Source organism: Saccharomycodes ludwigii, chromosome I (assembly GCF_020623625.1).
Source record: "Saccharomycodes ludwigii strain NBRC 1722 chromosome I, whole genome shotgun sequence".
NCBI lineage: Eukaryota > Fungi > Ascomycota > Saccharomycetes > Saccharomycodales > Saccharomycodaceae > Saccharomycodes > Saccharomycodes ludwigii.
The window spans coordinates 1,349,206-1,376,806 of NC_060200.1; the positions used below are offsets into that span (position 1 = coordinate 1,349,206).

The window sequence follows — 27,601 nt, forward strand, 5'->3', positions numbered from 1 at the left end:
TTTGTTTGTAAGTCGTGAAAAATTTCCATGTTAATAGTATATTGCTACATTAAAGTATTGTATCAATTTATGTCACGCTACAATTTATTTATTAACATTTCTATAACACATTCATTTATTCTATTTTCGCTATTAAACTGTAAATATCTTTGATCTTGGACTCTAAATATATCTGGCAGTTCCATAGCTGTAACACAAAAGTTACAATTCTGACTATTTTCCGTACTTTCGATTATTTTAATCCCCAAATCCTGGTATATAACTTTTGAACATATATTCTTCATGAAAAAGGAGCATGTAGATGTTATATTTTTAGGAATTATTATTTCAAAATTTATACTTGACAAGTATTCGTTTAGGTGATCTTCAGGGGGCACTAATTCCACAAGAATTCTACTACAACAATTTTCTTTTTGCACTAATGCAACTATTAATGTGTCAAACATGTCCAATATTTTCATGTTTGGAAAAAAACTATTTTCGATTACAACACAATTTAAGCATAAAGGTAAAAACTTTTTGATAAAGGGCGAACCAATTGTATCAACATTTTTGTGTCTACCGAGATTAATTGATTCTAAACATAAAGTATAATCATTATCACAAGAGTTGATGAATATATACTCCTTGGAATTGTCATAAGTAGAAACAGTTGATTCATTGTCCGTTATTTTTAATCTTATAACTTCCACCTCATTATTTGTACTATTATGTTCAATTGTTTTCTTTATAAAATCATCTTTTTTTTTAATAGGTGATTCAGTACCGGCAGGGTTCTTAACATACATATATAAATCCATTAATAATGTATCTTCATTAAATAAGCTAATATAGGGACAATTCTCATCAACGACATCTAACGGTTTTATCATAACCTGACAGTAAATTGAATCGTTTGTAATACCATTTTGAAAATAATTGTTATGTTTTCTATAATTTCTAAAATAGTGTATTACCTGAGAAATAAACGGTGCAGGATTTTCAGTCTCTGTTGCGGCTACCGTTGATGATGACGACGAGAATAATAATTTTAAATCCACTTTCTGCTTATGAATTTGATAACTTAACCATAATTTACCCTTGTTAATTGTATCCATTATTTTTTAGGATTTTTTTGCATAATTTTTTCTTTTTTTTTTCTTTTTCAAAGTTTCAGATATTATCTTAAATACCAGGTTTCATGTTAAAATATGCATATACATTTTATACAATAGTTTAAATTCGATTTTAAAGAGATGGGCTTAATCCTTTAATAGTTTATATTGTTAAAGTAAATAATTAATATTAAAGAGGGCATTGACAAGCTTCCTGAAACTTTCCTAAATTGTTTACCCGAGCGCATGATATTTTTTTTTTTTTTTTTTTTTTTTTTTTTTTTGATTTATCATTACACATATTTGTTTAACCCCTATATATAAAGTAACATCTCAAACAATTACACCATTAATTAGTTAAATAAAGAAAAACTCAATTATCATAATCAAGTTGGATTAAAAAAAAAAAACAAAAAAAAGGTCGAAAATTTACTTCATCAAACATAGAAATAAAAAACGATAAAATAAAATATCAAAAATACATAAGGAATGAGTGAATCTCATGGTTCCGGCAGTCACGCTAGTGGTGGTGGTAGCGGTAGCAGCAGTGGAGGCGGGTTTTGGTCCGAAAATAAAGGTTCTATTATGTCTGGTTTAGGACAAGCTGCTAAGCTGGGGTATAGAGGCACCAAATTTATAGCCAAAACAGGATATAAAGCGGGTAAAGCGGGTAAAGCACAATACGATAAGTCAAGAAATAACAAGAAAAAAGGCCATGATGAAGCTGACGATGAATATAAAGACGATGAATTTGAATATGATAGGGAAGAGCGTAGAGGCTCATTTACACATGATCATGCTCAAAATGCCAATAGGTTTGGAAGACCTCCTTTGAGAGAGGACAGACAACAGCAATACGGTTACTCATCTCACGAACACCAGCAGTATGGGGATTACCCACCCCAACGAGGTCGTCAGCAAGAACATGATGACTATCCACCTCAGCGTGGATGCCAGCGGGATCATGAAGGATATCCACCACGACAACAGTATGAGAGGTATTCACCTCAACAACAATCGCAATACGGTGACTATCCAAATCAGCAAACGCAACAGGGATATACACCTCAACAGCAACCAGCTTATCCTCCCAGACATCAACAACAACAACAACAACAACAACAACCAGCTTATCCTCCCAGACAACAACAACAACAACAACAACAACCACCACCACCAGTTTTCCCTCCCCAACAGCAAACACCTTCACCAGGTGAACTTCAGCCACTTTATAATGCAAATGGCGAAATAATTGGATATGTTCCGGTTCAACAAAATGGTGCTGACTATTTCCCACAATCTGCAACATTTCAAGGACAACAGCCATCAGTTATGCCTTCCAGAGCAGCACATCCTTTACCACCACATGTGCAAGGCCAGGGTGCTTTACCTCAACAAGAGACACTTCCCAGAATGCAGCATCCGTTACCGACCTCGTCACAAGGACAACAATCAAGCTATAGCGAAAGGGCACCTCAGTTTCCAGAGATGTCCACAGCTAACAACTTTGGGGCTTCTCCAATGTATGCCCAACAACAGGGCCAGTCTGCTTATGATTTAAATGGGCCAGCGCCAAACTCATCTTCTTCTGCACTCATAACAAATGGACCAATCGTCGAAACAAACCCATATGTGTGGAAGGACGAAGAAACTAGAAAGGAAGAAAAGAAACTGCCGATAAATATGATAGATATATCTAAATTGGCACCACCCCCTAAACATGTAGCTAGAGGCCCGGAAGCAGGACCTTCATTTAGCGAAGAGGTTACGAAAAAGTACAAAAGCCCTGTACCTGGAGAAGTTACTGAAGATAGTGTTGCCGTTAGTCAAGACCTCAACAAGAACGCCAATAATAATGGCGGACGAAATACAAATCACAGCAAGATTAAATTAAGAGCAATCTCACCCGAACCAATATCTAGAAAGCCTACAGATGTTAGTGTTTCGAGCAGTATTAATTCAGGATTTCCTGCGCGTCGCGAAGATTCCACTGATAATATACACGATGGGGGAAGTGATGAAGATACACAAGCTTTAGAGAAACAGAAAGTTGAAAGCGATGCTAATGAGCCTAAAATTCTGAGAGAAAATTATAATTACAAACCTAACATTGGATTTGCTCCGCCACCACCTCCACCAGGTAGTAGTGAGCGTTTCAGTGCCTCTAATACCGACATGGGCAATGGTGCAACTTCGTTGGCAACACATTCATCTGCTTCGTCTTTAATATCGACCAGTAACAATAATAGTAATTCTACCACTTCGATCGCGAAAGAATCACGTTCTGTACCTAAGCCACCATTGTCTAAATCTATTTCATCTTTTAATAATTTAAGAGATGGAAGTAAAAGGGAAAATGGCGATGGACCACAAGCTGCAGTTTTGGGATCTAATTACAATTATAACAAGCTTGATGTTAATAAATTTGCACCACCACCTAAACCATATAGGAATCTTGAGCAACAACAGCAGCAAAACGAAAAGAATTTTGGCTTGTCATCTAATTCAGCAGCCAGTGTTGCATCTACCTCTGCTGCGCCTTCATTTTATTCTGGAAATGACAGTGTATTCAATGATGTGCCATCAGCTACCCCACATAGAAGAGATAGCAGCAAGGAATTACCTCTAGGTAACAACGGTGATGGTGGTAGTATTAATAGTAATGATAATGATTATCATAAACATTTTAATCAAAACGGTACTGACCACAGTATTAAACCTAAATTACCACCGCCTGTTGGCGCCAAACCATCGAAATTAAAAACTGATATTGTGTCACCATTGCCGGCAGTTAAACCTAAGCCGAATTTTTTGAGAGGAGGATTAGATACTGCTAGCAATAACAATGTTGAAGAAAAGGGAAGGAAAGAAGCAACAACTTTTGAGGAGAATGAAAATTTGAGGCACGAATCTGCGCACGACTTGATTAATGAATTTAACAAAAAGTTAAATTTTAATAATAATAGTATGATTGCTGGTAATGGTGGTAATGTTAGTGACGTGGATAATTTTAGTATGATTGCTAAAAATAAGAAAAAGAAAGCTCCGCCCCCAGTCAAACCAAAGAAAAAAATGTTGTTGCCTGGAAGTTATGTTACTAATGAAGATATTAACACTGAATTAAAACATGATGATGATAATCCATTTAGCGTTTATTCTAGAAACACTGTCCCTACAGAATACAATAGAATGAACGCACGTCCATGAAAAAATCATTCAAAGATAGTTTTTCACGATTGCAAGAACCAAGCTGGATTATGGTGATTACTATTTTACTTATGCTGTTACTTAATATTTTTTCTTTTTCTTTGTTTTGCATATATATTTTTTATTTTCTCTGTTTATAAACATTTTGTGAACAAAGCGTATTAATCAGCGTTTATCCTTTTTATTTTATATTATATTATATTATATTATATAATTTTATTTTATTTTATTTTATTTATTTTTCCAATGTCTACTAATGAAAGAATAATTTAAGATTTGAAGTTTTTTGAAATGAAGACGATACTTCCATAGGAATGGATCTGTTATTTTACTTTTTTTTTTTTTTTTTTTTTTTTTTTCTTTCACCAATGATTCAAAAACAAAACAAAATAGAATAGGGAAAATTGCGAGCAGTTTATTAAACTGATAAAATAAAGTTTAAAAAGTATATCTATTGTAAAGTTATGTAAGTAACAAAGTATCACCGTCTCTTAAATATATGATCGTATTTACTAGGATTGGATGTGCTAATGTTTGGTGAAAAGAACACATAGAATTGACAAAAACAAGAACATTGGCCATTGAAAAAAAAAATAGTCATTTATTAAAAAGTGACAATTGTCGTGCGGAAATCGGAGACTATTAAGAAAGATAAATTTGTTCTTACAAATTGGTAATAACATTGATATTTTTGATACATAAACAACAGCAAACAAAAAAAAAAAAAAAAAAAAAAAAAAAAGGTGAAATATATAGAACGAGAAGACAAATTATAAATATATATATATATATATATAGTTTGTTGTATTAATATTTTGGAAATAACAAACACATATCAAAACGAAATATAAAATATATATATATATATATATAAGTTTCCCCCTATTTAGATAATAATGCAGCAAATTGTTGAATGTTAATTTCACCATTTCCATCACTAACTTCATTCAACATTTCATCAACCTCAGCATCGGTCAATTTCTCACCAATAGAAGTTAAGACGTGTTTTAACTCAGCAGCACTGATCATACCATCACCATTCTTGTCAAATACTTTAAAGGCTTCTAGTAACTCTTGTTCGCTATCATTAGATTTTAGTTGCCTGGACATCAAGGCTAAAAATTCGCCAAACTCTATAGTGTGGTTGCCATTAATATCAATTTCATTCATTAGATCAGCGACCTCTGCTTCACTTGGAGATAACCCCAATGACCTCATAACAGTGGCCAACTCACTAGAAGAAATAGAACCATTCTTATCTTTGTCGAATAATGTGAAAGCTTCTCTAAATTCAGCAATTTGTTCCTCAGTTAAGTTATTTTGTGACATGTTAATATTTTATGGTGTTATTTATGTGTTTGTGGGTTTGCGTTCCTTCTTTGATTTGATTGCTACTTAGGGTGTAATGTGTTTTATTTTTATTCTAAAAATGTTTTTTTTTTTTTTTTTTTTTTGAGATATTAAGTTTAAAAAAAAAAAAAAAAAAAAAAACGAAAAAAAAAAAAAACAAAAAATGTATAATTTTGTTGTAATGGTGGTTTAAATCAATAACAAAAAAAAAAATATATACATTTTTCTGTATTCAAGCGCACGTGAATTTTTGATTTATTTATTTACGCCACTTAAAAAAGAAAAAAATTGTATGGTAAATTACAATATGTCATTAATCCGAGTACATATGTATTCCGAATATAGCGAATGCTCGCTTGAATTGTGATTATCCGAATTAATACTTTTTCTTTTTCTTTTTCTTTTACACACCAAATATTATTCATATATATATATATATATATATTTAACTTATGGAAAATCTAAATTATACCAAAAACCAAAAAAAAAAAGACCAAATCAATTCAAAATAGGCACTGTACAAATAGAACCATAGTTATGAACTCTTGGCTGATTGGTCTAATAATAATATGGTTATTTACACCCATAACGGGGTATCTAATTATACCTTACTTCTTTTATGGCACCAAGTCAATTAAAAATAGAATCATCATTGTTGTATTGGGTGACATTGGAAGATCTCCTAGAATGTGTTATCATGCCACTAGTTTTGCAGATAAAGGTTTTGATGTTGAATTTATTGGCTATAAAGACAGCGAAATCCCTGATTGCATTTCCAAAGAGAGAAAAAGGAGTATAACTATCCATGATATATCATACATCGCAGTTAATACTAAAAATAAGAGTGTAATCTCAATAATGGTTACCAAAGTATTTAGACAAACCTTCCAGCTCATCAAAATATTGTGGAATTTGAGAGGCAGTGATTACATATTGGTCCAAAATCCTCCTTCAATTCCAATTCTACCTATAGCTTGTTTCTATAAATTCATCTTTCGCACCAAATTAATTATAGATTGGCACAATTTTGGTTATACCATATTAAAGTTAAAGTTAGCTAAATTCCACCCTTTTGTAATTGTTTATTTTATGGTGGAATTCATATTTAGTAGGTTCGCTGACTACCACCTGACTGTAACCAATGCAATGAAAGACTATTTAATACAAACATTTAAGTTGCCAAGTAAAAAAATCTCAACATTACATGATCGCCCTGGTCCTCAGTTTAAACCTCTGCCAGAAGAAGACCGTTGTATGCTACTATCAAAAAACCCACCTTCTTTTATATCCGAATATTTACAGAAAGCCAATTTTAAGTATGGTAAGGATAAAATATTAGTTACTTCAACTTCATTTACACCGGACGAGGACTTAGAGGTATTGTTAACAGGCTTAAAAATTTTTAATCAATCTTATGCGAAGGATACCGATCAAAATTTACTATGTTTCATCACTGGTAAAGGCCCATTAAAGCCCTACTATCAAAAAAAAGTGAATGAGATGAAATTAGAGCATGTTAAAATATATTTTCTTTGGTTACAGAGTGAAGATTATCCTAAATTATTGCAATTATGTGATTTTGGTGTATCCCTACATATGTCTTCTTCTGGATTGGATTTGCCAATGAAAATTTTGGATATGTTTGGAAGTGGTATTCCAGTTATCGCATATAGCTATGATACTTTAGATGAATTAGTAAAACATGGTGTTAACGGATATCGTTTTCAAAACCCACGAATTTTAGCTGAGAGTATTGGGTTTATTTGCAATCCAAACAACTATAATACTTTAAGGACTAATGTTTTGAACGAAAGTAAAATAAAATGGCAATCTAGTTGGGAAAATTCAATGATTAAGGAGCTAAAAATAGTTAAACAGAGATAATGATTCTTTTTCACCTCTCTCTCTCTCTCTCTCTCTCTTTTTTTTTTTTTACACACATATATATATATATATACATATATTTATGTAAAAAATCTATAATAATTTGCGGAATAATTTTTTAAAAAGGCATGCTCAGGTATAAAAGTAAACAATTCTTCCTCATATTCGTTGTCCAAGACTTGGTGATCAGGTTTTACAAACTTTACCACATTATATGTCAAATAAGAATAAAATTTAGCCATATCAATGTTATTATACCCACCACCGCCTAGTAACAAACAATGTTCAACAGTCTCATTGAATTTTTTAATAACCTCCATTATACACTTAGTTAGTCCTTTAATACTTAGTTTCCATAGATTATAGTCATCATTACGTAAACCATCTCCGCCACATAAGATAACTAAAATTTGTGGGTTAAATGTGTTGATTATGGGTATAATTTTGTCAACTACTATTGCATAAAGTGATTCATCTTTAGTATTGCTTGGTAGGACAAAATTGTATATTTGATTTTCAATATCTTTTTGAGTTTCAGTACCAGTACCAGGGAAAAACCCTATATCCGCATGATGAATTGATATAGTTTGAACGTTAGATGATATTTTAAACGCATTTTCTACCCCATCGCCGTGATGTAAATCAAAATCTAAATAAGTTATTTTATTGAAAGATGAGGACCTTCTAAATTTTTGAATTGCCAATACTATATCATTGACATAACAAAACCCACTAGCTTTATTTCTATTTGCATGATGTCTACCACCATCCCAATTGATGCCTATATTTGTTTTCCCAAAAGATCTACTATGTTTGCTTATTCTTATCATTTCAGATACTATTTCCAGTGTTGCTCCTGTAACTATGTAACAATAAATAGGCAAATATTTGAAAATTGGACAATCATACATTAGCCCGTATTTAATTAAAGTATCGTTGCAATATTTATCTTTTCTAGTGCCATGCTCGTTTCTGTTTACACTTTCTTTTTCCAGTTCATTACCATCATTCGTAAAATAATGGAAAGTTTCTCGAATATAATTGATTAGGTCTTCTTTATTCTTAAAATAGGGGGGATTTTTCTTGTCATGGTTTTCGTTAATTGAATCCATATACGTATAGTAAGTTATAGCCATTTCATTGTAATTTGGATCATCAGCATCATCATCATTATTATTTTCTTCAATATTTACTGAATTCCTATTATGAAATTTATCTAACAAAATATCAGTATAAGCTTTTGAATGAAATTTGTTAATATCTTTTGCAGTGCACCAAGGTTTTTCTATTATATAATCAAATTTGGAAAGCAATCCTAAACTTTGTATTAAACTGTAAGTCAATAAACTTTTTTCTCCATCGTTACATGGTAATAAATCTGCTATTTGACTTTGTACTGGTGAACCGCTAAATATTAGACTCATTACTAATATCTAGATTATAGCTGTTTTTTAAGTTTAGAAATATGCTCTTTTAGTGTTGTTTATAAATATATATATATTTTTATTTTTTTATATTTTTTTTATATTTTCATTTTTTTTTTTTTTTTTTTTTTTATCTTTATTTTCTATTATGATTTTTTTTCTCTTTATCCTTACTTCTTATTTTAAATTTACCAACAACAAAAAAAAAATATATGTATATATATTGAATATTTATAATAACAGGTGTTTTTACAACGTACCAGAAAAATATTTTGTCTTTTTACCAGTAAAAATCAAAAATATGAGTACTATAACTGTTGCCAACACTGTGGATCCTGACGATGAATATAGATCTCAGTTATCAAAAATTATTCAACTTTTTCAAGATTATAACCCAGGTAAAATAACACAGCAAAATATAACCAATATTTGCAATATCTTAAACCTTGAAACTTTTGTGGACACATTGACTGAGGAACATCAAGAAGATGAAACAGAAATGCTAAAACAACAACAACAACAACAACAACCAACACAAGAACGGGAGACAACTGCAGTAATACCTACGAAAAATGTGATAAGACTATCAATTGCTTCCAAAATTATTGTCATAGATATAGATTTTGTAATTAACTCAGAAAATACAAGCCGTTTTACTAATTCTGTTAAAGATGCTAAATTAGTATTAGCATCCAATTTTGATAACTTTAACTATTTCAACCCATCCAATAAAGAAACCAATAAGACTAGTAATATTATCTATAATTCCTTGAAATTATATGATAACCTAGTCAAATTCTACCAAAATTTAAAATTTTTAACTTTATTGGATAAATATTCAAGCACTGGTATTGATGACTTGAATACTAATACTACTACTACTACTACTGGAAACATAAATGGGACCACCAACACATCTTCCGAAACCAACAATGCTATTAATTTTACCTCAAATTCCATCAATAATACCGGCAACACTTTTACACACACAGATGGGTTTGACTTGTTCAAATATTTTACAATGCTAGAATCATATTTAAGACATTGTTTTGAAAAATTTCCTAATTTAGAAGTAGTAAGCAATTATAATGATTTATTTGGTATTTATTTCATGAGAAAATCACAAACACCTTTGCTAAAGTTGACATTTGAAGAAGTAAACGATTCTTCTAGCAGTGATAACATAAAACCATTATTAGAATTTGAACACAAACATGGGGAATGGTATTGCCCATATCCAAATAAAAGTATAAGCGGAATTTGTTTAGTACTACAAGTTTTAGATGAAAATCTAATGTTTACTGATAACTTAATTGCTAAAGAACTATTACTACCTTCATCTTTATCAATTTCTCATCCGGAGCAAGTCACAGATAATGATATATCATTGAGTAACCATGGTGATACCGTTAATACCCATAATAATAATAACAATAATAATAATAATAATAAAAATAAAAATAACAACGGTAATAAGGTTACTTCGCTTACCACAGCTACAAGTGGAGCTAATGATAAATACGTGGAAATTACATTTACAAGTAAGTTTTACAAATATAAGAAATTTAATATTAGTAATGAAAATTTGAATTATTTGACTGATATAGTAAAATGGATTTATTGGTATGATACTGTTTTAAAGCCTTTTATATCAGGCGAATTACCTAAAAAAGGCAATGTTGGTATTTCGGGTACAAACAGTATGAAAAACAGTGCTGTTAATCATAAAGGTGGTAGAAGACCTAGCACGAATGTAATGCAAGAAGAAGGCATTCAACAAATAAGTTTACATGATATTATACGTGATAATGTAAAGGCTGGAAATGATGGTGCAAATATGGGTATTGATAATGATATTATCATGGAAGATGATGAATTAGACAATACAAATATTGACAACAATCGCAAAAAAATATTAATATCTGAAGATTATGTTTTTAAGGATGGTTATGGCTCTATTTCGTTTTATGACCACACTGATGATGTCCACAATGATTTAATTATTTGGAAAGAGTTTATGGATAAGATATAATATATAAAAGCGTATAAATTACAGCTACAAGGCAATAGTATGTATATAATAACAAGCGATTATTTTTTTTTTTTTTTTTTGTGCTTTTAAACTAAGATGGAAAACATCTCATACACAGTTCTCATTTACTTAAAATGCAAAGATAATTTTGAAAAATAATTTAAAGAAAATAAAAAAAAATATCAATATTATTATTTTACAATTTCAGAAGGAAGGCAACATTAAAGTTTATCAATCACAGGATCAAAAGATCCTCAGAGATTGTTCACTCATATTAATGTAATTCATCATTTAAAGTATACTTGTAATAACATATATATTTTTTTAATATTAAACTTAATATTAAAGAATATTTGCAGCAAGTTCGACTGTACATTAAACAATCCAAAATTTGTACATAAAAAATTGCCTAGATTTTCCATGAAACAAGAACGCAAATTCCATTATCTCGGTCTTCAAGCAACACGCAATGGTAGCGGTTCGAACCGGTACCTCAAAACCCTTCTAAATGGTGTAACAAGGCCAAATATCAATTATGGGCTCGCTCACCAACCAAGACACAAAATAAAAAATGTCAACATTTTTAGGTTACAGAAGCACTATATAGTGAGGCAGAGTTAGTAAACTGATTTTAATACTTTACCACTTAGATCAAGACACATTTAATAGTTTGTTGCCTAATATTTCCTATATACTTTTATTTAATAAGTTATGACTTAGATATTTCCAATTAGCTTCATAATCATCTCTTTGTACATGATTTATTCTCATTTTTTTTTTTTTCCATGTAAAATTTGTATTATTTTATTTTTTTTTTTTTCAACATATAATTATTACCCTATAGGCATGTTTCCCTCTTATAGCAATTTCCTTGTTAGACAGGTTTATTAATATGTCATTTGTCCTGCATTTTTTACGAATTGTGACAAATACAATTCCACTTTGTAATAGAGAGTATCGTATGCTTACTTCAAAATTGTTCATAATAATTATGGGTTTGAATTGGGTAATTAATTTCTTATTTTATTTAATTCTTTACATATAATAAAAATTGATTTCAAACTATAACTTAAATGATCGGATAATTAAAGTTACAATAAATTATCTACTTACATATAATTCATTTTCACATTTACATCTGATGTTTGTAAAAAAAAAAAAATTCTCCAGAATTTTGTTGTTATTCTTTATGATAACTTTCCTTATTACAATAATTTCCTATTCTGAACGTTCTTATAAGTATTACTTGTAATATGCGTTTAGGGGTAACATATTTTATGGCAATTTCTGTCGTAACACGAAATGCACATACAAACGAACATTGCACCAAACATATAAGAACTTCCAGAATAGGAAATACCCGAGGCTACGGAATTTACCGTAACAAAGATACCATTCTAAAGAACAACAATGAAATGCTAGAAAAGGTTAACATAAACATTAGCTATAAATGTGAAAAAAAAATAAATCGTCTATAAAGAGATGATTTATTGTAAAATTACTCATCAAAGTGTTTAAGTTATAGTTTTAAATAATCTTTATTATATGGAGAAAAACTAAGTAAAATAAAAAATTAATTACCATAATCTGAATCCGTGATTACTAGAAATAATGACAAATTACAATTACAACAATTATGGCACTATGGCCGAGTGGTTAAGGCGACAGACTTGAAATCTGTTGGGCTCTGCCCGCGCTGGTTCAAATCCTGCTGGTGTCGGAATTTTACCAATTAGATTTGGTAGAATATAATATTTTTTTTTAGCCTTCCCTTTTTTTTTTTTTTTTTAATAATGTGTATAATTGTCTAGACTATTAAAGAGCTTGTTACCATAGGATAGAAATAATATGAGGGAATAAGTCTGATAGCAGCTTATAATATATTTATTATAAACACCTTTATAATATTATAATAGAAAAGAAAAGAAAAACAAAAAAAAACAAAAAATAACAAAAAAAAAAAAATTGTTGAAATTTATTATAGACCTAATTTTTTAAATTGTTGGGCCAACTTTATTCCTTGAGCTATGTTATAAACTCTTGAATCTAGCTTATAGCCCCTTGATTTGTTCAATTCAACAATAGTGTCATGGAAATTATCTAATTCTACGGTGAAAAGGTCGATAAATTCATTATCTTCCAACTCACATTTGGGATTAACATTTTCAGGTAGGGTTAGATCAACCTCTACAGTAACCAACGACAAATTGGTGTTTGTGAAACCGGGGTCATTGTAAATAATAACTGATTTGTCAATGATTTTACCAATATAGCCGGTTTCCTCCTTTAGTTCTCTAAGCGCAGAGGTTTCAATACTCTCTTTAGGATCAATTAGACCAGCGGGGAATTCAATACAGACACCATTTAAAGGTGGTCTAAATTGTTTTTCCAATAATATTTTTGTTGGTTCATTTGGTTTTTTCAAAAATGCCAGAATAGCAACACCATCTACAAAATCGGAATCAAATTTAAAAGAAGCTTTACCATTGCTTGTAGAAGATTCGGTTCTTGTTTTGCGTACAGCCATATCCCATTCACGTTGCTTACCGTTAGGGTCTTGATATTTGATCTTTTGTAAGCCGATCCATTTACATTGATCTAATGATTCTGGTTCAGATATTGATAAAACTTTTGAGAGCTCAGGTTTACCTTTAGACATTTTGTTGTTAGTTGCTATTTTTCTTGTTGTTGTTATAGCTTTTTTCAGGAGAGAGATAGATCTCACACAGTTAATAGTATTAATAATATTCCCTGGTTTCAATAGATATGTAATAAACATATATTATGGATGCCATAGACTTTACTTTTTTTCATTTTTTTTTTCTTCTAAAAGAAAGCTCGTATCTGAATTATTATATGCTTAAGTTGAAACCACTCAAAAAAAAAAAAGAGTAAAATACCTCTTTCTCTCCCCTTTCTTTTTTTATAACAATTGATTAAGCCTTAATGTTATATATTCCGCAGAGGACTAAAAACATACATCTTTCACCTGGAAACGGTAAAACCCACACATCGCATCTCAAAACACAACAAAACAAAAATAAAATAGCCAATTCAAACAATAATTGAAGGATTTTTTTATTAAAATGAAAAAATAAAAATAAAAAAAAATAACATAAAAGGACCAGAACTAACATTCGAGGTCAAATAATTTTAAGCTTGGTCACATTTTTAACACAAAATAGTTACTTTTACATCCCCTTTTATTCCACTTATAACTATTACTACTATCTTTAATCTGGTATCATAATTTACAATGTCTGATCCTGATTTAGAACTAAGGAAGCAAATACAATCACATTTGATCCAAACTGGAACCTATGAGCGGTATGTTTAATTATTAATAGTATCCCTAATATTAGTCCCTTTTTTAAAGTGTGTTTTTCCCATAACTGTCTTCCATATGCGTTTATTATTATTAGGCTGAATAGTGTACTAATAGGATACCCCAATATATCAAATTTTCGATTAAGAGTGTTGGCAAAACAATAATCATTATATTTCTTTAATTTTATTATTGATAAATTATTACTAACAAACATAAAAAACATGCGTTATAAAATACATTTATAATTAATATATTAACACCATATATTATTATTTAAATTTTATACACTTACATTTTGGGTCATTTTTACAATACTCATTATTTATTTTTTCCTCTTTTTTTCCTACAGATTGACTAATGAGTTGAAGACTTCCTTATTGGAAAACGGTTGGATAGATGAGGTTAAGTCAACGACAATTGAAGAATTAAAAAAGAATCCAAATTTGAAGTATTCAGATATTTTACCCAAATTAGAAAAAAAGGCAATAGATGACGTTCCTCAAGACACTAAACTAAAAATAACCTCTCAACTCCGAGAATTCTTGGATACAATTGTTAATACCTAGTTTTTTTTTTTTTTTTTTTTTTTTTTTTATTATTCTGTTTCATTTATTTATATATTTTTATTTCTGAATAATAGTTAAGTGTTCTCCAAATTAGTATCAACAGTATAAAAAAATATAGCAATAAATAAAAATAAGATTATTTAAAATACCCATAGTTAAAATAATAATAAAAACAAACATTATAATCGATAAAGAACATGTAACAATTATAAAGAGAAACAAATGCTGAAAAAATGAAAAAACAAAAACCTTCATCTCAATCGTCATAATTTTCATCTTCATCAACCTGTCTGACTACACTTTCAGTGACTACAGACGTCTTTTTAGAATTATCAATATCGTTACTAAACTCCTTTCCATCTTCTTTTAATTGCTCCTCTCTATTTTTTTTCTCTTCTTGTAATGATTCAATTGTTTCACTTGATGGTTTTAAAATAGTCATTTCTTCCTCAACTACCCCTTTATTTTCAGTTGGTTCGATGGGTCCGTCCTTTTCCTCTACATTTGCATCTTTATCGTTGGGCAAAGTGGTAGCACTAAGGCTTTCTGTTGCTTCTTTTTCATGAGGAATATTAGAACTAGTGGAACTATTTACATTATCTTCTGCGGGGTTACTTATTTGGGTGGTAATCGCTACCACTTTATTATTGGGTTCTTGATCTAATCTTTCATCTCCCTCTTCTCCAGTCTTTTCAGCGGCACTTGTTGGGATGGCCTTGGCTTCAACATTGTCCGTTTCATTTCCGATTGTGCCAGAAGTAACTGGACTTTCGGTAGAATTCGATTCAACACTGTCAGTTACACGGGTGAGATGAGTTGGAGCAGTAGTAGCAATCAATCTCGCGGAAGAATCAATATTAGCTACATCCGTATCAGATGGTAATATGGGTGCTGAAATTGCTGGTTCATTGCTTTCAACTTTTTTGTCATCGTTTTCTGCAGACACGTCATCTTCCTTTTGCAGTTCAGTATCACTTCCCTCTCTACCTTGTATTTTATCAGCAGTATCATTCGATACAATATCTTTATTTTGTATAACAGCTGGTGCAGCAGCAGAAGTGTCCTCCTCATTATTAGCAATAGTAGTGGTAACGGAAGAAGTAGTTGTGTTAATATCTGGTGTGGGAGCAGGGGTATTTGAAGTAGAAATAACGGTTGTCGATTTGATGGGGATATCGGTGCCAGTACCGGTAATGGCAGAAACTAAATCTTTATTAGCTTCCAAAGCTGCATCTTTTTCCTTGTTTTTTTCTGCATCTTGAAATGTTTGTTTTTGTGGCACTAGGTGGTCTGATTTAGTCGAAGGTGACCTTGTAACTTCTTCATTAACACCATTTATTAAATTTGTATTATCGGCATTGTTGATATTACTTCCATCAAGAGCCAAACCATCTGAATTATCGGCAGTGTTCGGACTAGTATGTTCTGGCGAATTTACTTTCTCTTTTAATTCCTCTTTTGATTCCTCTTTCTCTTTTGATTCCTCTTTTGATTCCTCTTTTGATTCCTCTTTTGATTCCTCTTTTGATTCCTCTTTTGATTCCTCTTTTGATTCTTCCTTTGTTTTCTCCCCTTTCACCTCTTCTTTCATATCCTCTGTTTCTTTTTCTTGCGAGGCTTCAATATTATTAGTGGTTAACATATTACTATTGCCAGCAATTTCTTGTGGAGGCTCTACGATAGCGCTAGAAACGTCAACATCTTTTTTTAAAGTTCCCGTAGCATCCTCAGCTGCTGTATTATCAGTGTTAATAACTGGCTGCGGATCAATTACAGAAGATAGAGACATGCTTTGGCTTGGCTTTGGAACGTTTAACACATATTCTTGTCTCTGAGCACTTGTGCCAATGACACTAGGATTAGACGCGTTATTTGTACTATTATTGGTACTACTTGAAACAGACATAGCAGGCGATGTTGGTTTCTCAGTGTTATTTATAATGTTAGTCTTAGGAATAATCGTGTTTATATCATTTTTGAGATTGGGGTCGGGATTATTATTATCGGTAATGTCATGAGCAGCATTATCATTGGTTTTGGACAATTTTGCCTTGACAATCTTTGGTGTTCTCTTTTTGGTTTTAGTCTTTTTTTGTGGTGGCTGTTTAACTGTTTGTTGCTGTTGAGGAGTAACATTAGTAGCAGCGGTGACTAAACTATCCATATTGGAATATAAGGATTGTTGTTGCGGCTGGGGTTCAGCCAACAACCTTTTTTGAGGAAGTATACTATTAGCATTATTATTATCGATAAAATTATTTGATAAAGGTGCATTGTTGTTGGAAACAACACCCAACTGCTGTTGTGGTTGCACCTGTTGAAATTGCATTGGTTGTGGTTGCTGTTGCTGTTGCTGTGGGAGATCATAGGCACCAGATGTGGCATTCAATGGATTAGACATATCAGTAGTCATAGGTAAGTTGGGTTGCAACATGACAGGGGGAGGTGGCGGAGGAGCAGCAGCAGTTGCTTGCTGTACTTGTTGCTGAGATTGTAATTGTGCGGTTAGTGCGTCTAATCTTTCCCTAATATGAACGTTGTTTGGATCTAATCTGGCAGCCTGTTTATATGCATCCAAGGCATCGGATAATTGATTGTTACATGTCTCATATAAAGTACCTAAATCATACCAAACTTCACTAATATATGGGTTTAACCTAATAGCCCTTGTGTAAGCGTCCAACGCATCTCTGTATTGACCAATTTGAAAGTATAATACGCCAATAGAGCACCAAAAGGTAGGATTTCTAGAGTCTCTATTGACAGCTTGTTGAAAGGCTTCATATGCAGCAGTGTAATCATTTCTGACCATATGAACCCTTCCAAGATGATACCAAGTAGTGGAATCGCTGTTATCCACTTTCAAAGATTTCAACAATAGATTCAAAGCCGTTGAAGTATCATGGAATTGGGAATTGGCCATAGCATATAAACAACCCAATTGTTGTAAAACTTTGGCATGATTTTCGTTTTGAAGAAGAACGTGTTCATAAGCCTCCCTGGCACCTTGCCACTCGCCCATACTCTCTAAAACTGAACCTAGTTGAAACCAGACATCCCATTCCTGTAAAGGTGGTGGTGGATGGGGTAGAATATATCTGAAACATTCCAAGGCTTGGGTCAACTTCCCTTGATGTTTATAAATAATACCCAGTCTAAAATAAATTTCATTAGCCTTTTCAAAATGAGGGTCCAATTCTAAAACTTTGGCAAAAGCTTCCTCAGCATAATCCAATGAGCCATATCGATCATATAAAATACCTATACCATGCCATAACTTGGGAACATTAGGATTAGCCAAATAATACAAGGCTTGTTGGTAAGAAGCGTATGCTCTTTGTAAGTCATCCAACATTAAATAACAATGACCGAGTGTCGCCCAAACGTCACCTAATTGTGGATTAATGGACAAAGCTCTTTGATATAAAGCGGCAGCTCTTTGGAACATATCCCTAGACTTGTACAAATTTCCTAGGCAAGTCAAAGCTTTAGTAGATAACGGGTTATATTGCAAGGCGTAATCGAAGGCTAAAGCAGCACGATCTGAATCGCCAATGGTCTCGGCTAAGGAGGCAATAGACAACCACGTTTCTGCAGTGGATTGTGATAAAGGGTCTTTTTCTTCTTCTTGTTGTTGTTGGTCTACTGGAGGAGAGGTTGAAAATGGATTTTGTATCAACTGCTGTTCTTGAGCAGCAGCAGCAGCGGCGGCAGAGGAAAGCGAAGCCACAGCCGCCATTTTGTAGCCAGATGCAGTATCATTTGTAGTAATGCTGTTATTATTGTTGTTGTTATCTATATTATTAACGGCGTTAGCATTAGGATTGGTGTTATTATTATTATTTGTATTAACGGTAGTGTTGACTGCATTCTTTCTTTTCCTGCCTTTTCTTTTTTCTACAGTGGTACCTGAATTAATATTAGTCTTTTTCGTTTTTTTTGTGCCACCAGCAGCAGTAACGGTGGAGGATGAATTATTCATAATTTGTGTGTATTTATGATGGTATAATGTTCTTACTGTAGAATATAAAAGTTACTATCTAGCTTTTTACTCGTTTGCTTAGGCGGTATATTTGCAATATGAACTCGATGTAAAAAAACAAATCAAAGTATGCTGATAGTACAATTTTTTTTTCTTTTTTTTTTTTTTTTTTTTTTTTCTCTCTTTTTGTTTAAATATATATATATATGAGTATTGCGATTAATTTAAATGATATTCTTGTGACAACAGTTGTGATTAAATGGGCGGTTAAAAAAGAAAAGGATGAGACAACCTCTTTGAGTGAGAGAAGAAAAGGAAAAAGGAAGAGAGAGAGAAAAAAAGAGAGAGAAAGAGAAAGAGAAAGAGAAATAGTTAAGGAGGGATATAAGAAGCAAAAGAATAAGAGAAATAAAAAAAAAAAAAGAGAAAAGAAAGAAGAAGAAAAGAAAAAAAGAATAAGTAAGTAAATAAATAAATAAATGAATGAATAAAAAAAAAAAAAAAAAAAAAAATTAAATAAATTTATATATATATTTAGAACAAATTAAAAACATTTATTTTTAAGTTGGCTATAAAAGTTTTTATAATTCTTCGTTTTAATTTACGGGTTGTTAATATTTTATTTTGTTTTTTTCAACTTTTTTTTTTTTTTTTTTTTTTTTTTTTTTCACGTTCTTTGCTAGTAAATTAAAGCTATTGTTTTATATATATATATATATAAATAACATACGTGCTTTTTCCTTTTTTTTTTTTTAATATTTTGTGGGAGTCTATTGTTATCACCTTTGTTTTTTTCTTTTTTCTTTTTCTTTTTTCTTTTTTCTTTTTTCTTTTTTCTTTTTTCTTTTTGAATAGGACGCGAATAACGAAAAAAAAAAAAAAAAAAAAAAAGGTTGTAAATCTTGTTAATTTTTTCTTGCTTTCAGTTTTAAAATAAAAACCCACCTTTCTACGGACAAATCAGGACAAACAGATACATAAAAAAAGAGGTATTATAATAGTAGAGATAAAATATAACTTAAGCTAGATAAATTCGTTTATTTTGTTATATTAATATATTGTTAAGATGTCTGAATTGGGTACTAAATTAATTATAGTAAGAAAAAGATGGCATATATCGATTATTTAAAAAGTTAATTATATGTAGGAAAAAGAAAAACAAACATAAACAGTAACACTTTGGAAATAACGCTTAATACTTGAATTCTTTTATATCTACGTGGTATTTATTTATTTTCAACATTAAAAAGGGAAAATTAATAAGCGTGTATCAGGCAATGGTTGTTTTTCTAACGGAATTATTATTTGCCACCAGTTAAAATCTTTTCTTTTTTTTCTTTCTAATATTATTAATCACTAACAAAACGCGCATCACACATATTGGCTCCGATTGTTTTTGTATCTAAGTCAGAAATATTAGCTTGTGAAATTATACATGCATTATTTGTCCAAAAAACTAAAATCCTTATAAGAATTGTTCTTATCCTATCGTACACCTCAACATTATCACTTTTTTTTTTTTTTACTAACGCCTCTTAAAATCTTGCTATTTAAAACACTTAAGAATGGGAACATAGAAGTTTTATTGACTATGTCCTCAATTTCAATTTCGATTGGGTAATTAAAAAAAAAAATTAAAAAACAAAAAGAAAAAGAAAAAGGAAACACTCTGGTACAATGAAGGATACCAATGACAACAACATCAAACAAGAAGATAACAATAATGAAGATGATGATCTATTGATAACTGGTGGTGGCTTTATAAAAGAAGATATTTCAGTAACAAACGGAACAGGAAGAAGAAGAACAAGATCTAGTACACGAAAAAGTTCTAGGTTAAAAAATAAAAAAGTAAATTATGTAATAGATCTTGATGACGATCCTGATGACAATGATTTATACGTTGAAGAACTAAACTCATCCACTGATGGCGAGGCTGCTAAACCTATGGATATTAAAGATGATGATTTACCCCTAACTAAGCAGATAAAAAAAACAAGAAAAAGAAAGACCACTAACAACAGCAGTCCTAATACCAACACTAAAAAAAAAAAAAAAAGGATAATGGTCCAAAATTGACACCTTTTGAACGCACTACCAACAGGTTATACGAACATCATCCAGAATTGAAAAAAGTTTTTGAAGATTTACAAAACATCAAAGTTTATAAACCACAACGCGCATTACAACCAAAGCTAATGAAAACAAAATTATTACCGTTTCAATTAGAAGGCTTGCACTGGCTATTAAACCAAGAAAACAATACTATTTATCAAGGTGGTATACTAGCAGACGAAATGGGTATGGGGAAAACTATCCAAACCATATCACTACTAATGTCGGATTTAAATGACCCCGCAACCCCTACAAAAACTGAGAAAAGGGTAACACTTGTTGTTGCACCCACCGTTGCCTTGATGCAATGGAAAAATGAAATCGAACTTCATGCAAATAATCACTTAAAATGCTTTATATACCATGGTCCAAATAAAAACAAGCTCAATCGAAATCCTAATAATGATAATGAAGTTTTTAACGATTATAATGTTATTTTAACCACTTTTTCTGTCTTGGAATCGTGTTATAGAAGAGAAAAATATGGCGTCAAAAGGAAAAATGGCGTCTTACGGGAAAAAAGCTTATTGCATAATTTTCATTTTTATAGAGTTGTATTGGATGAGGCCCACAATATTAAAGATAGAACTTCCAACACCGCTAAATCAGTCAACGAGCTGAATACTCGCATGAAATGGTGTTTAACAGGTACTCCTTTGCAGAATAGAATCGGTGAAATGTATTCTTTGATTAGATTTTTAAATATTGCCCCCTTTACCAAATATTTTTGTACCAAATGTGACTGTTCTAGTACCACATGGCAATTTAGTGATCATATGCACTGCGATCATTGTAATCATGTTATTATGCAACATACCAATTTTTTTAACCACTTCATGTTGAAAAATATTTTAAAGCATGGGTTTGAAGGCCCAGGCTCAACCAGTTTTAAAAATATCCAAATTTTGTTGGACCAAATCATGTTAAGAAGAACTAAAGTAGAAAGAGCTGATGACTTGGGTTTACCCCCAAGAATCGTCACAATTAGAAAAGATTTTTTCAACCAACAAGAGAAGGATTTATACCAGAGTTTGTACACAGATGTTAACCGTCAATACAATTCATACGTCGAACAAGGTTTGGTTTTAAACAATTACGCCAATATTTTCACTTTAATTACGAGAATGAGACAAATGGCCGATCATCCAGACTTGGTACTACACAAGCTAAAAGAAGTCGATAGAACTGATACCATTGTTTGTCAACTATGTGATGATCAATCAGAAGACCCTATAGAGTCCAAATGCCATCATAAGTTTTGTCGTATATGTATTAAAGAGTATATTGAAAGCAGCATCGAAGAATCCGTCACCTGTCCTGTGTGCCATATCTCACTAAGCATCGATTTATCACAACCTGCCCTAATAACAGCAGACTATGCAACTTCATTAAATAAAAAAAGTATTGTTAACAAAATTAGGTTAGATGGTACATGGCAATCATCCACAAAAATTGAAGCCTTGGTTGAAGAATTGTATAATTTAAGAAGTGATTCTAAAACTATCAAATCAATAGTATTTTCACAGTTCACCAGTATGCTAGATTTGATAGAGTGGAGATTAAAAAGAGCCGGCTTTCAAACAGTCAAACTATCGGGCAATATGACACCAACTCAAAGGGATGAGAGCATTAAGTACTTTATGAATAATATACACGTTGAAGTATTCCTAGTTAGTTTAAAAGCTGGTGGTGTTGCATTGAATTTATGCGAAGCCTCTCAAGTATTTATTTTAGACCCATGGTGGAATCCCAGTGTCGAATGGCAAAGTGGTGATAGAGTTCATAGAATCGGCCAAAATAGACCCGTTAAAATTACCAGATTTTGTATCGAAGATAGTATCGAATCAAGAATTATTGAATTACAGGAGAAAAAGGCTAATATGATTAATGCTACCATCAACCATGATGATGCTGCTATTAGTAGATTGACACCAGCAGACTTGCAATTTCTATTTAATAACTAAAATAAAAGAAATAAACATTTTTATTTTACATACACATGTATATATTAACTTACTCCTTTTATTTACTTGCCGCGCTACTGTTACGAGCACTAGCACCAGATGCAACTAATTCAATCTGTTCTTTACTCAATTCAACTTCGGGCAACGCCTCAGATCTTGGTGCCCTTGGCAAAAAGCCAACTTTATTTAAAAATGAAATATAAATATCAACTTGTGCGCTAGTACACCCCTTACCCTTAGAAACATCAACCCCTGTCCATTTAGAATCCTCGCTTAAAACAACACTGGCATTCTTGTCATCCAATGGTGGTGCAATAGTACTATGTGGCAAATCATCTAAACACATCGCCAATAATGGATATAATGCATTAGATTCACCTATTTCACCTATTGAATCCTCCAAGTGTTTCTTCCACAATTCATAAGACTCAATACTGACATCATAACCAAATTTGCCCAGCTCATTCAAATAATGCTTAAAGGTAATACGTGGATGTGCATTAACTTGAATGACTTTATACTCCTTTTCATCTGGGTGCAAACCAGCCGCAGTGACAATACGGGCAACATGATCTACAGGGACCATGTTGACTTCATTATCAATATCTGGAATATAATGTAATTGACAAACACCCTTCAAAAATCTTAACAAAAAGTCATCGGTGTTACAAGAACCATTCTTAGAACATCCAGTAACATAGCCTGGTCTAACAACAAACCCACGTAGCCCACGTTTACCAGCTGCTCTTGTAATATATTCAGCAGCCCATTTCGATTGACCGTAGCCACCGCTTAGTCCCGTTGCGGAGCCCATTAGATCATCGCTCTCCTTAACAGGTTCACCCAAGTTGATATAGTGTGGTGAGTCCAAAGTAGAAGTTGAAGAAACGAAAACAAACGATTTAGGCTTGCCCTTGGCACACATGTTCAAAAGATTAACAGTGGAAATGACATTAGCATCCCGTAATTGTTCATAGGGATAAATCCAATGAACCATAGCACCATTATGGATAATAATATCCACCTCAGCAGTTATTTTATTCCAAACAGCATCATCACCAAGTTGCGGCTTAGATAGATCTGCTAAAATAATTTCGATCCTAGATGAAAATTCCGGTTTCCAAGTACCATAAGTAGTACCCGATTTAATTATTCTTTGTAACCCACTATCCTTATCTTTAGCCCTAACATGAGCAAATACCCTAATGTTTGCGTTGGTACGTGTCAATAGATCGCTTAAGATATAAGAACCTAAGAACCCAGTAAAACCTGTAACGAAAACATTGATTTTCTCACCTAGAGAAAATGGCTTACATGATGGGTAGGACTTTTGCAACAAGGTTGATGCAATTTTCTTGGCATCTTCAGAATATACAGCAGTTTTCGAAACAAAAGAGTCATTGGAGTCAATGGATTGCTGTGTTTTAAAAACTTGCTCCGCAAATGCCTTAATGGTTGGATATTTAAAGATAGTACCCAATGGTAAGTCAACGTTCAAATTCTTTCTCAAGGCAAATATCATTCTAGTAGCTAGGATTGAATGTCCACCCAAATCAAAAAATGAGTCATCTGGTGACACTGAAGCTGGTTTATTTGGTAACACTGCTAACCAGATGTTCAAAATTTCAAGTTCGTTTTCCGTAAATTGGCTTTCGTCAATACCACCAGAAACATTGGCATTGAATAGATCCAATTGTTTTTGAGTTGGATATTGTAATTTTGGCTTGTCAACTTTGCCGTTTGGATTCAATGGCAACTTATCCAATACAACAATGATAGAAGGAATAGAATAACTGGCTAGTCTCTTCTTCAAAAATTCCTTGATATCTTTAGTTAGTTTAAAATAACCACATAAACCTTTGAGTACTGGGTCATCGGAAACAGACTCAGCCACAGGTGTCTCAAATTTAGATAACTCCTCTGGTTTATCATAACGAGGAACAATAAAGGTAATCAATGTCTTTTCATTATCTCTATTATTACGAACCAAAGTGACATTTTCTCTAACTAATGGGTGTTGTGATATGTGTGTATCAATTTCACCCAATTCAATCCTAAAACCACGAATCTTGACCTGATCGTCAGCCCTACCACAACATTCACAGTTACCGTCTGGTAAATAACGACCCAAATCACCAGTTCTATACATTCTGTCTCTTGGTCCCAACCAATCACATCTCCAAGGTTCATGTTTATCAATATCCAAATAGTCCCAATGATGTTCCTCAACAAACCAATTATTAATGAACTTTTGCTTATTTAATTCTGGCAAACCTCTGTAACCTTCAGCCAACCCACCAGCACGTACATATATTTCACCAACTTCACCAACACCACAAAGTTGGGTCCTGTCATTTCTGTTAACAACCAATAATTGAACATTAAACATGCCCTTACCAGCAGGCATAACGTCTTTTAAATTTTTCAAAAACTTTGGATCTTGGGCTCTCGACTTGACTTCAAAAAAGGAAACAGCACGCTGGGTTTCAGTTGTACCGTACATATTAACAATAACAACATTTTCTGCCAATGTTTGTAGTCTTAAACAATCTCTCTTAGTTAATATATCACCCACAAAAAAAGCATGATGCAATGTCGGAATTAAAGTAGTAGCTTGAGCAGCTAGCAATTGACCCATTGCAGGTGTTAAATGAGTGACTGTGGCACCATACTTAGACATCCAGGTCGCTAATCTGCCTGGAGTACCAATATCATCCTGTGTAGGAACTAATAATTGTGCACCTAAAAATACCGGAGTGAACATATCTCTTTGAATAGGGTCGTGTGCAATACCGCTTAACATAGTAAACTTATCTTTTTCAGATAGGTTGAATTGTTGAGACATCCAATCAAAGTAATATGCCAAAGAAAAATGCCTACCTAAAACACCTTTTGGAAGACCTTCGCTACCGCTGGTAAAACTTAAAGTTGGATTACTATCAGGACCACAAATAATACCAGTTCTTTGATCCCTCTTGGAGTGAAATTTCTTCAAAACATCCTCTTCTCCATCCAAAGTGCCTCCTAAAATAGTTCCGTCTTGCTGTATAGAAACTTGAGGGATTCGACAAATAACGTCTAATTCCTCTGATATATAGTCCTCTACAAGTTGATCCAACACACCAGCAGCTTTAATAACAATTAAGCCCTTTGGTTTGGCAACACCCAAATAAACTGTTTGTCTTGCTGGTGGATAGGCGGGGTCAATAACAGAAAAGGTGCCACCCGCCTTCAAAACCCCAAAGACACAAACCATTAAATCAACACCTCTACTGCTATAGATCATAACAACATCACCCTTTTTAATGCCTTTATTAATCAAATAGTGAGCAACAACATTGGAAGCTCTGTTTATATCCTGATAAGTGAAAACACGTGATTCGGTAGAATTAGAATCAACTGGTGTTTCCACAACCAATGTGCGTTCTGGGAACTTTTCAGCGTTGTCTTGAAAAATATCATGAATGCAACCTCTAAAATCACACCAGCCCAAATTAGCAGTTGGATCTGGAATAGCACTTGCAGAAGCAGGACTAATCAAGGAAATTTTAGTAATGATAGATGTTGGTTTAACTGCTGCAACAAAGTGGGAAAATTGGTCGGCTAAAATAGATATTCTAGCGGCAGAGTAGAGAAGAGCATTATACACAATTTCCAAAACTTGGTCTTTGGAATTAAAATTGACGTGTAAATCTAAAGTGTTGGATTTAAATTCTGTTAAGATGTCAGCACCATCATTATGGTTAGCGCTGAAGCTTAAACGAAATAATTGGGGGGTTAGTTCCAAATCGTTATTCTTTTGGATAAAACTCGATAATTTGTCAAAGTCGTTGAATTTTAGTTCGTTGTTTTCAGATATTTGCGTTTTTATGGTATCACTTAATTGTTGAAAAGTCCAATTAGGATCAATGGTGAATCTTAATACACCATAGTTTTTGGTATAAAGCACAATATCATCATCGCCAGTCAACCTGTAGATTAAAGTACAATATGTAGCTAAAATAGCTATAATAGAAGATTCTTCAGTGGTAAATTTAGCAACATGTGGCAAATGAACCAAGTAATTTTTTTCTATGACAAAAGGTGCTTGTTGGGGGCGTAAAAAGTCATGTGGTAAAACACTTAATGTTGGATTATCTAATTTTTTGGAGTAATGCTCCAAAAGTAAAGAACTCATAATGTAGATTTTGGATTCTTATTTGGTTATTGAGTCGTATGGATTTTTATTTATATACTTATTTATTCTTTTGCATGAAAATTATCTATAAAAAAAATAGGCATTTAAAAGATTTCTAAAAGAAACACACAATGATAATAATAAATTTGAAATGTAAATTTTGAATAAAAACAGTTGCTTTTATATATCACAACAATCAAATGAAATACTGATAAATTGACCCAAAAAAGTATTAAAAAAATCTGAGTGAAAAAAAATTTTTTCATAACAAAAAAAAAAAAAAAAAAAAAAATTAGTTTTCTAAATAGAATATCTCGTAGTGTAAGTAGTTTTAACTCCTTTTCATTTACTTGAAATAAATAATGAATGACTCAAACAAAAAAAAAAAAAACAAAAAAAAAAACTATTTTGCTTGCCTGAGACATGCGAATATTTCTTAGAAGGCAATATGACCATTTTTTTTAAATAGTTTCCTGGG

At 32.1% G+C, this 27,601-nt stretch overlaps 11 protein-coding genes and 2 non-coding genes across 13 annotated transcripts; 6 read left to right on the plus strand and 7 right to left on the minus strand.

Annotated features, from left to right (window-relative positions):
* Positions 1-77: 77 nt before the first annotated feature.
* On the minus strand, positions 78-1,097 carry SCDLUD_000572 (uncharacterized protein; the record flags this gene model as incomplete). Its single annotated transcript, XM_046076696.1, has 1 exon — positions 78-1,097. One exon carries the CDS (start codon positions 1,095-1,097, stop codon positions 78-80), a length of 1,020 nt encoding a protein of 339 aa, XP_045936900.1.
* A 486-nt stretch (positions 1,098-1,583) lies between these two features.
* On the plus strand, positions 1,584-4,301 carry AIM3 (Aim3p; the record flags this gene model as incomplete). Its single annotated transcript, XM_046078418.1, has 1 exon — positions 1,584-4,301. One exon carries the CDS (start codon positions 1,584-1,586, stop codon positions 4,299-4,301), a length of 2,718 nt encoding a protein of 905 aa, XP_045936901.1.
* An 882-nt stretch (positions 4,302-5,183) lies between these two features.
* On the minus strand, positions 5,184-5,630 carry CMD1 (calmodulin; the record flags this gene model as incomplete). The annotated part of the gene is made up of 1 exon (XM_046078417.1): positions 5,184-5,630. One exon carries the CDS (start codon positions 5,628-5,630, stop codon positions 5,184-5,186), a length of 447 nt encoding a protein of 148 aa, XP_045936902.1.
* Positions 5,631-6,188: 558 nt separating this feature from the next.
* Positions 6,189-7,535, plus strand: ALG1 (chitobiosyldiphosphodolichol beta-1,4 mannosyltransferase; the record flags this gene model as incomplete). Its single annotated transcript, XM_046078416.1, has 1 exon — positions 6,189-7,535. The coding sequence occupies one exon, from the start codon at positions 6,189-6,191 to the stop codon at positions 7,533-7,535; it is 1,347 nt and encodes a 448-aa protein (XP_045936903.1).
* An 80-nt stretch (positions 7,536-7,615) lies between these two features.
* Positions 7,616-8,959, minus strand: HOS1 (histone deacetylase; the record flags this gene model as incomplete). The annotated part of the gene is made up of 1 exon (XM_046078415.1): positions 7,616-8,959. The coding sequence occupies one exon, from the start codon at positions 8,957-8,959 to the stop codon at positions 7,616-7,618; it is 1,344 nt and encodes a 447-aa protein (XP_045936904.1).
* A 301-nt stretch (positions 8,960-9,260) lies between these two features.
* MED1 (Med1p) lies at positions 9,261-10,991 on the plus strand (the record flags this gene model as incomplete). The annotated part of the gene is made up of 1 exon (XM_046078414.1): positions 9,261-10,991. One exon carries the CDS (start codon positions 9,261-9,263, stop codon positions 10,989-10,991), a length of 1,731 nt encoding a protein of 576 aa, XP_045936905.1.
* A 202-nt stretch (positions 10,992-11,193) lies between these two features.
* SCDLUD_000578 lies at positions 11,194-11,286 on the minus strand. Its single transcript, XR_006829177.1, has one exon. It is a non-coding gene; the product is annotated as a snR52 (small nucleolar RNA).
* A 1,343-nt stretch (positions 11,287-12,629) lies between these two features.
* SCDLUD_000579 lies at positions 12,630-12,711 on the plus strand. The gene has a single exon. It is a non-coding gene; the product is annotated as a tRNA-Ser (tRNA).
* Positions 12,712-12,969: 258 nt separating this feature from the next.
* Positions 12,970-13,650, minus strand: YSA1 (ADP-ribose diphosphatase; the record flags this gene model as incomplete). Its single annotated transcript, XM_046078413.1, has 1 exon — positions 12,970-13,650. The coding sequence occupies one exon, from the start codon at positions 13,648-13,650 to the stop codon at positions 12,970-12,972; it is 681 nt and encodes a 226-aa protein (XP_045936906.1).
* Positions 13,651-14,247: 597 nt separating this feature from the next.
* On the plus strand, positions 14,248-14,885 carry SUS1 (Sus1p; the record flags this gene model as incomplete). The annotated part of the gene is made up of 2 exons (XM_046077003.1): positions 14,248-14,318; positions 14,669-14,885. The coding sequence occupies 2 exons, from the start codon at positions 14,248-14,250 to the stop codon at positions 14,883-14,885; spliced, it is 288 nt and encodes a 95-aa protein (XP_045936907.1).
* A 256-nt stretch (positions 14,886-15,141) lies between these two features.
* On the minus strand, positions 15,142-18,867 carry CYC8 (transcription regulator CYC8; the record flags this gene model as incomplete). Its single annotated transcript, XM_046078412.1, has 1 exon — positions 15,142-18,867. The coding sequence occupies one exon, from the start codon at positions 18,865-18,867 to the stop codon at positions 15,142-15,144; it is 3,726 nt and encodes a 1,241-aa protein (XP_045936908.1).
* A 2,198-nt stretch (positions 18,868-21,065) lies between these two features.
* RAD16 (DNA repair protein RAD16) lies at positions 21,066-22,946 on the plus strand (the record flags this gene model as incomplete). The annotated part of the gene is made up of 1 exon (XM_046078411.1): positions 21,066-22,946. The coding sequence occupies one exon, from the start codon at positions 21,066-21,068 to the stop codon at positions 22,944-22,946; it is 1,881 nt and encodes a 626-aa protein (XP_045936909.1).
* Positions 22,947-23,004: 58 nt separating this feature from the next.
* LYS2 (L-aminoadipate-semialdehyde dehydrogenase) lies at positions 23,005-27,123 on the minus strand (the record flags this gene model as incomplete). The annotated part of the gene is made up of 1 exon (XM_046078410.1): positions 23,005-27,123. One exon carries the CDS (start codon positions 27,121-27,123, stop codon positions 23,005-23,007), a length of 4,119 nt encoding a protein of 1,372 aa, XP_045936910.1.
* Positions 27,124-27,601: the final 478 nt, after the last annotated feature.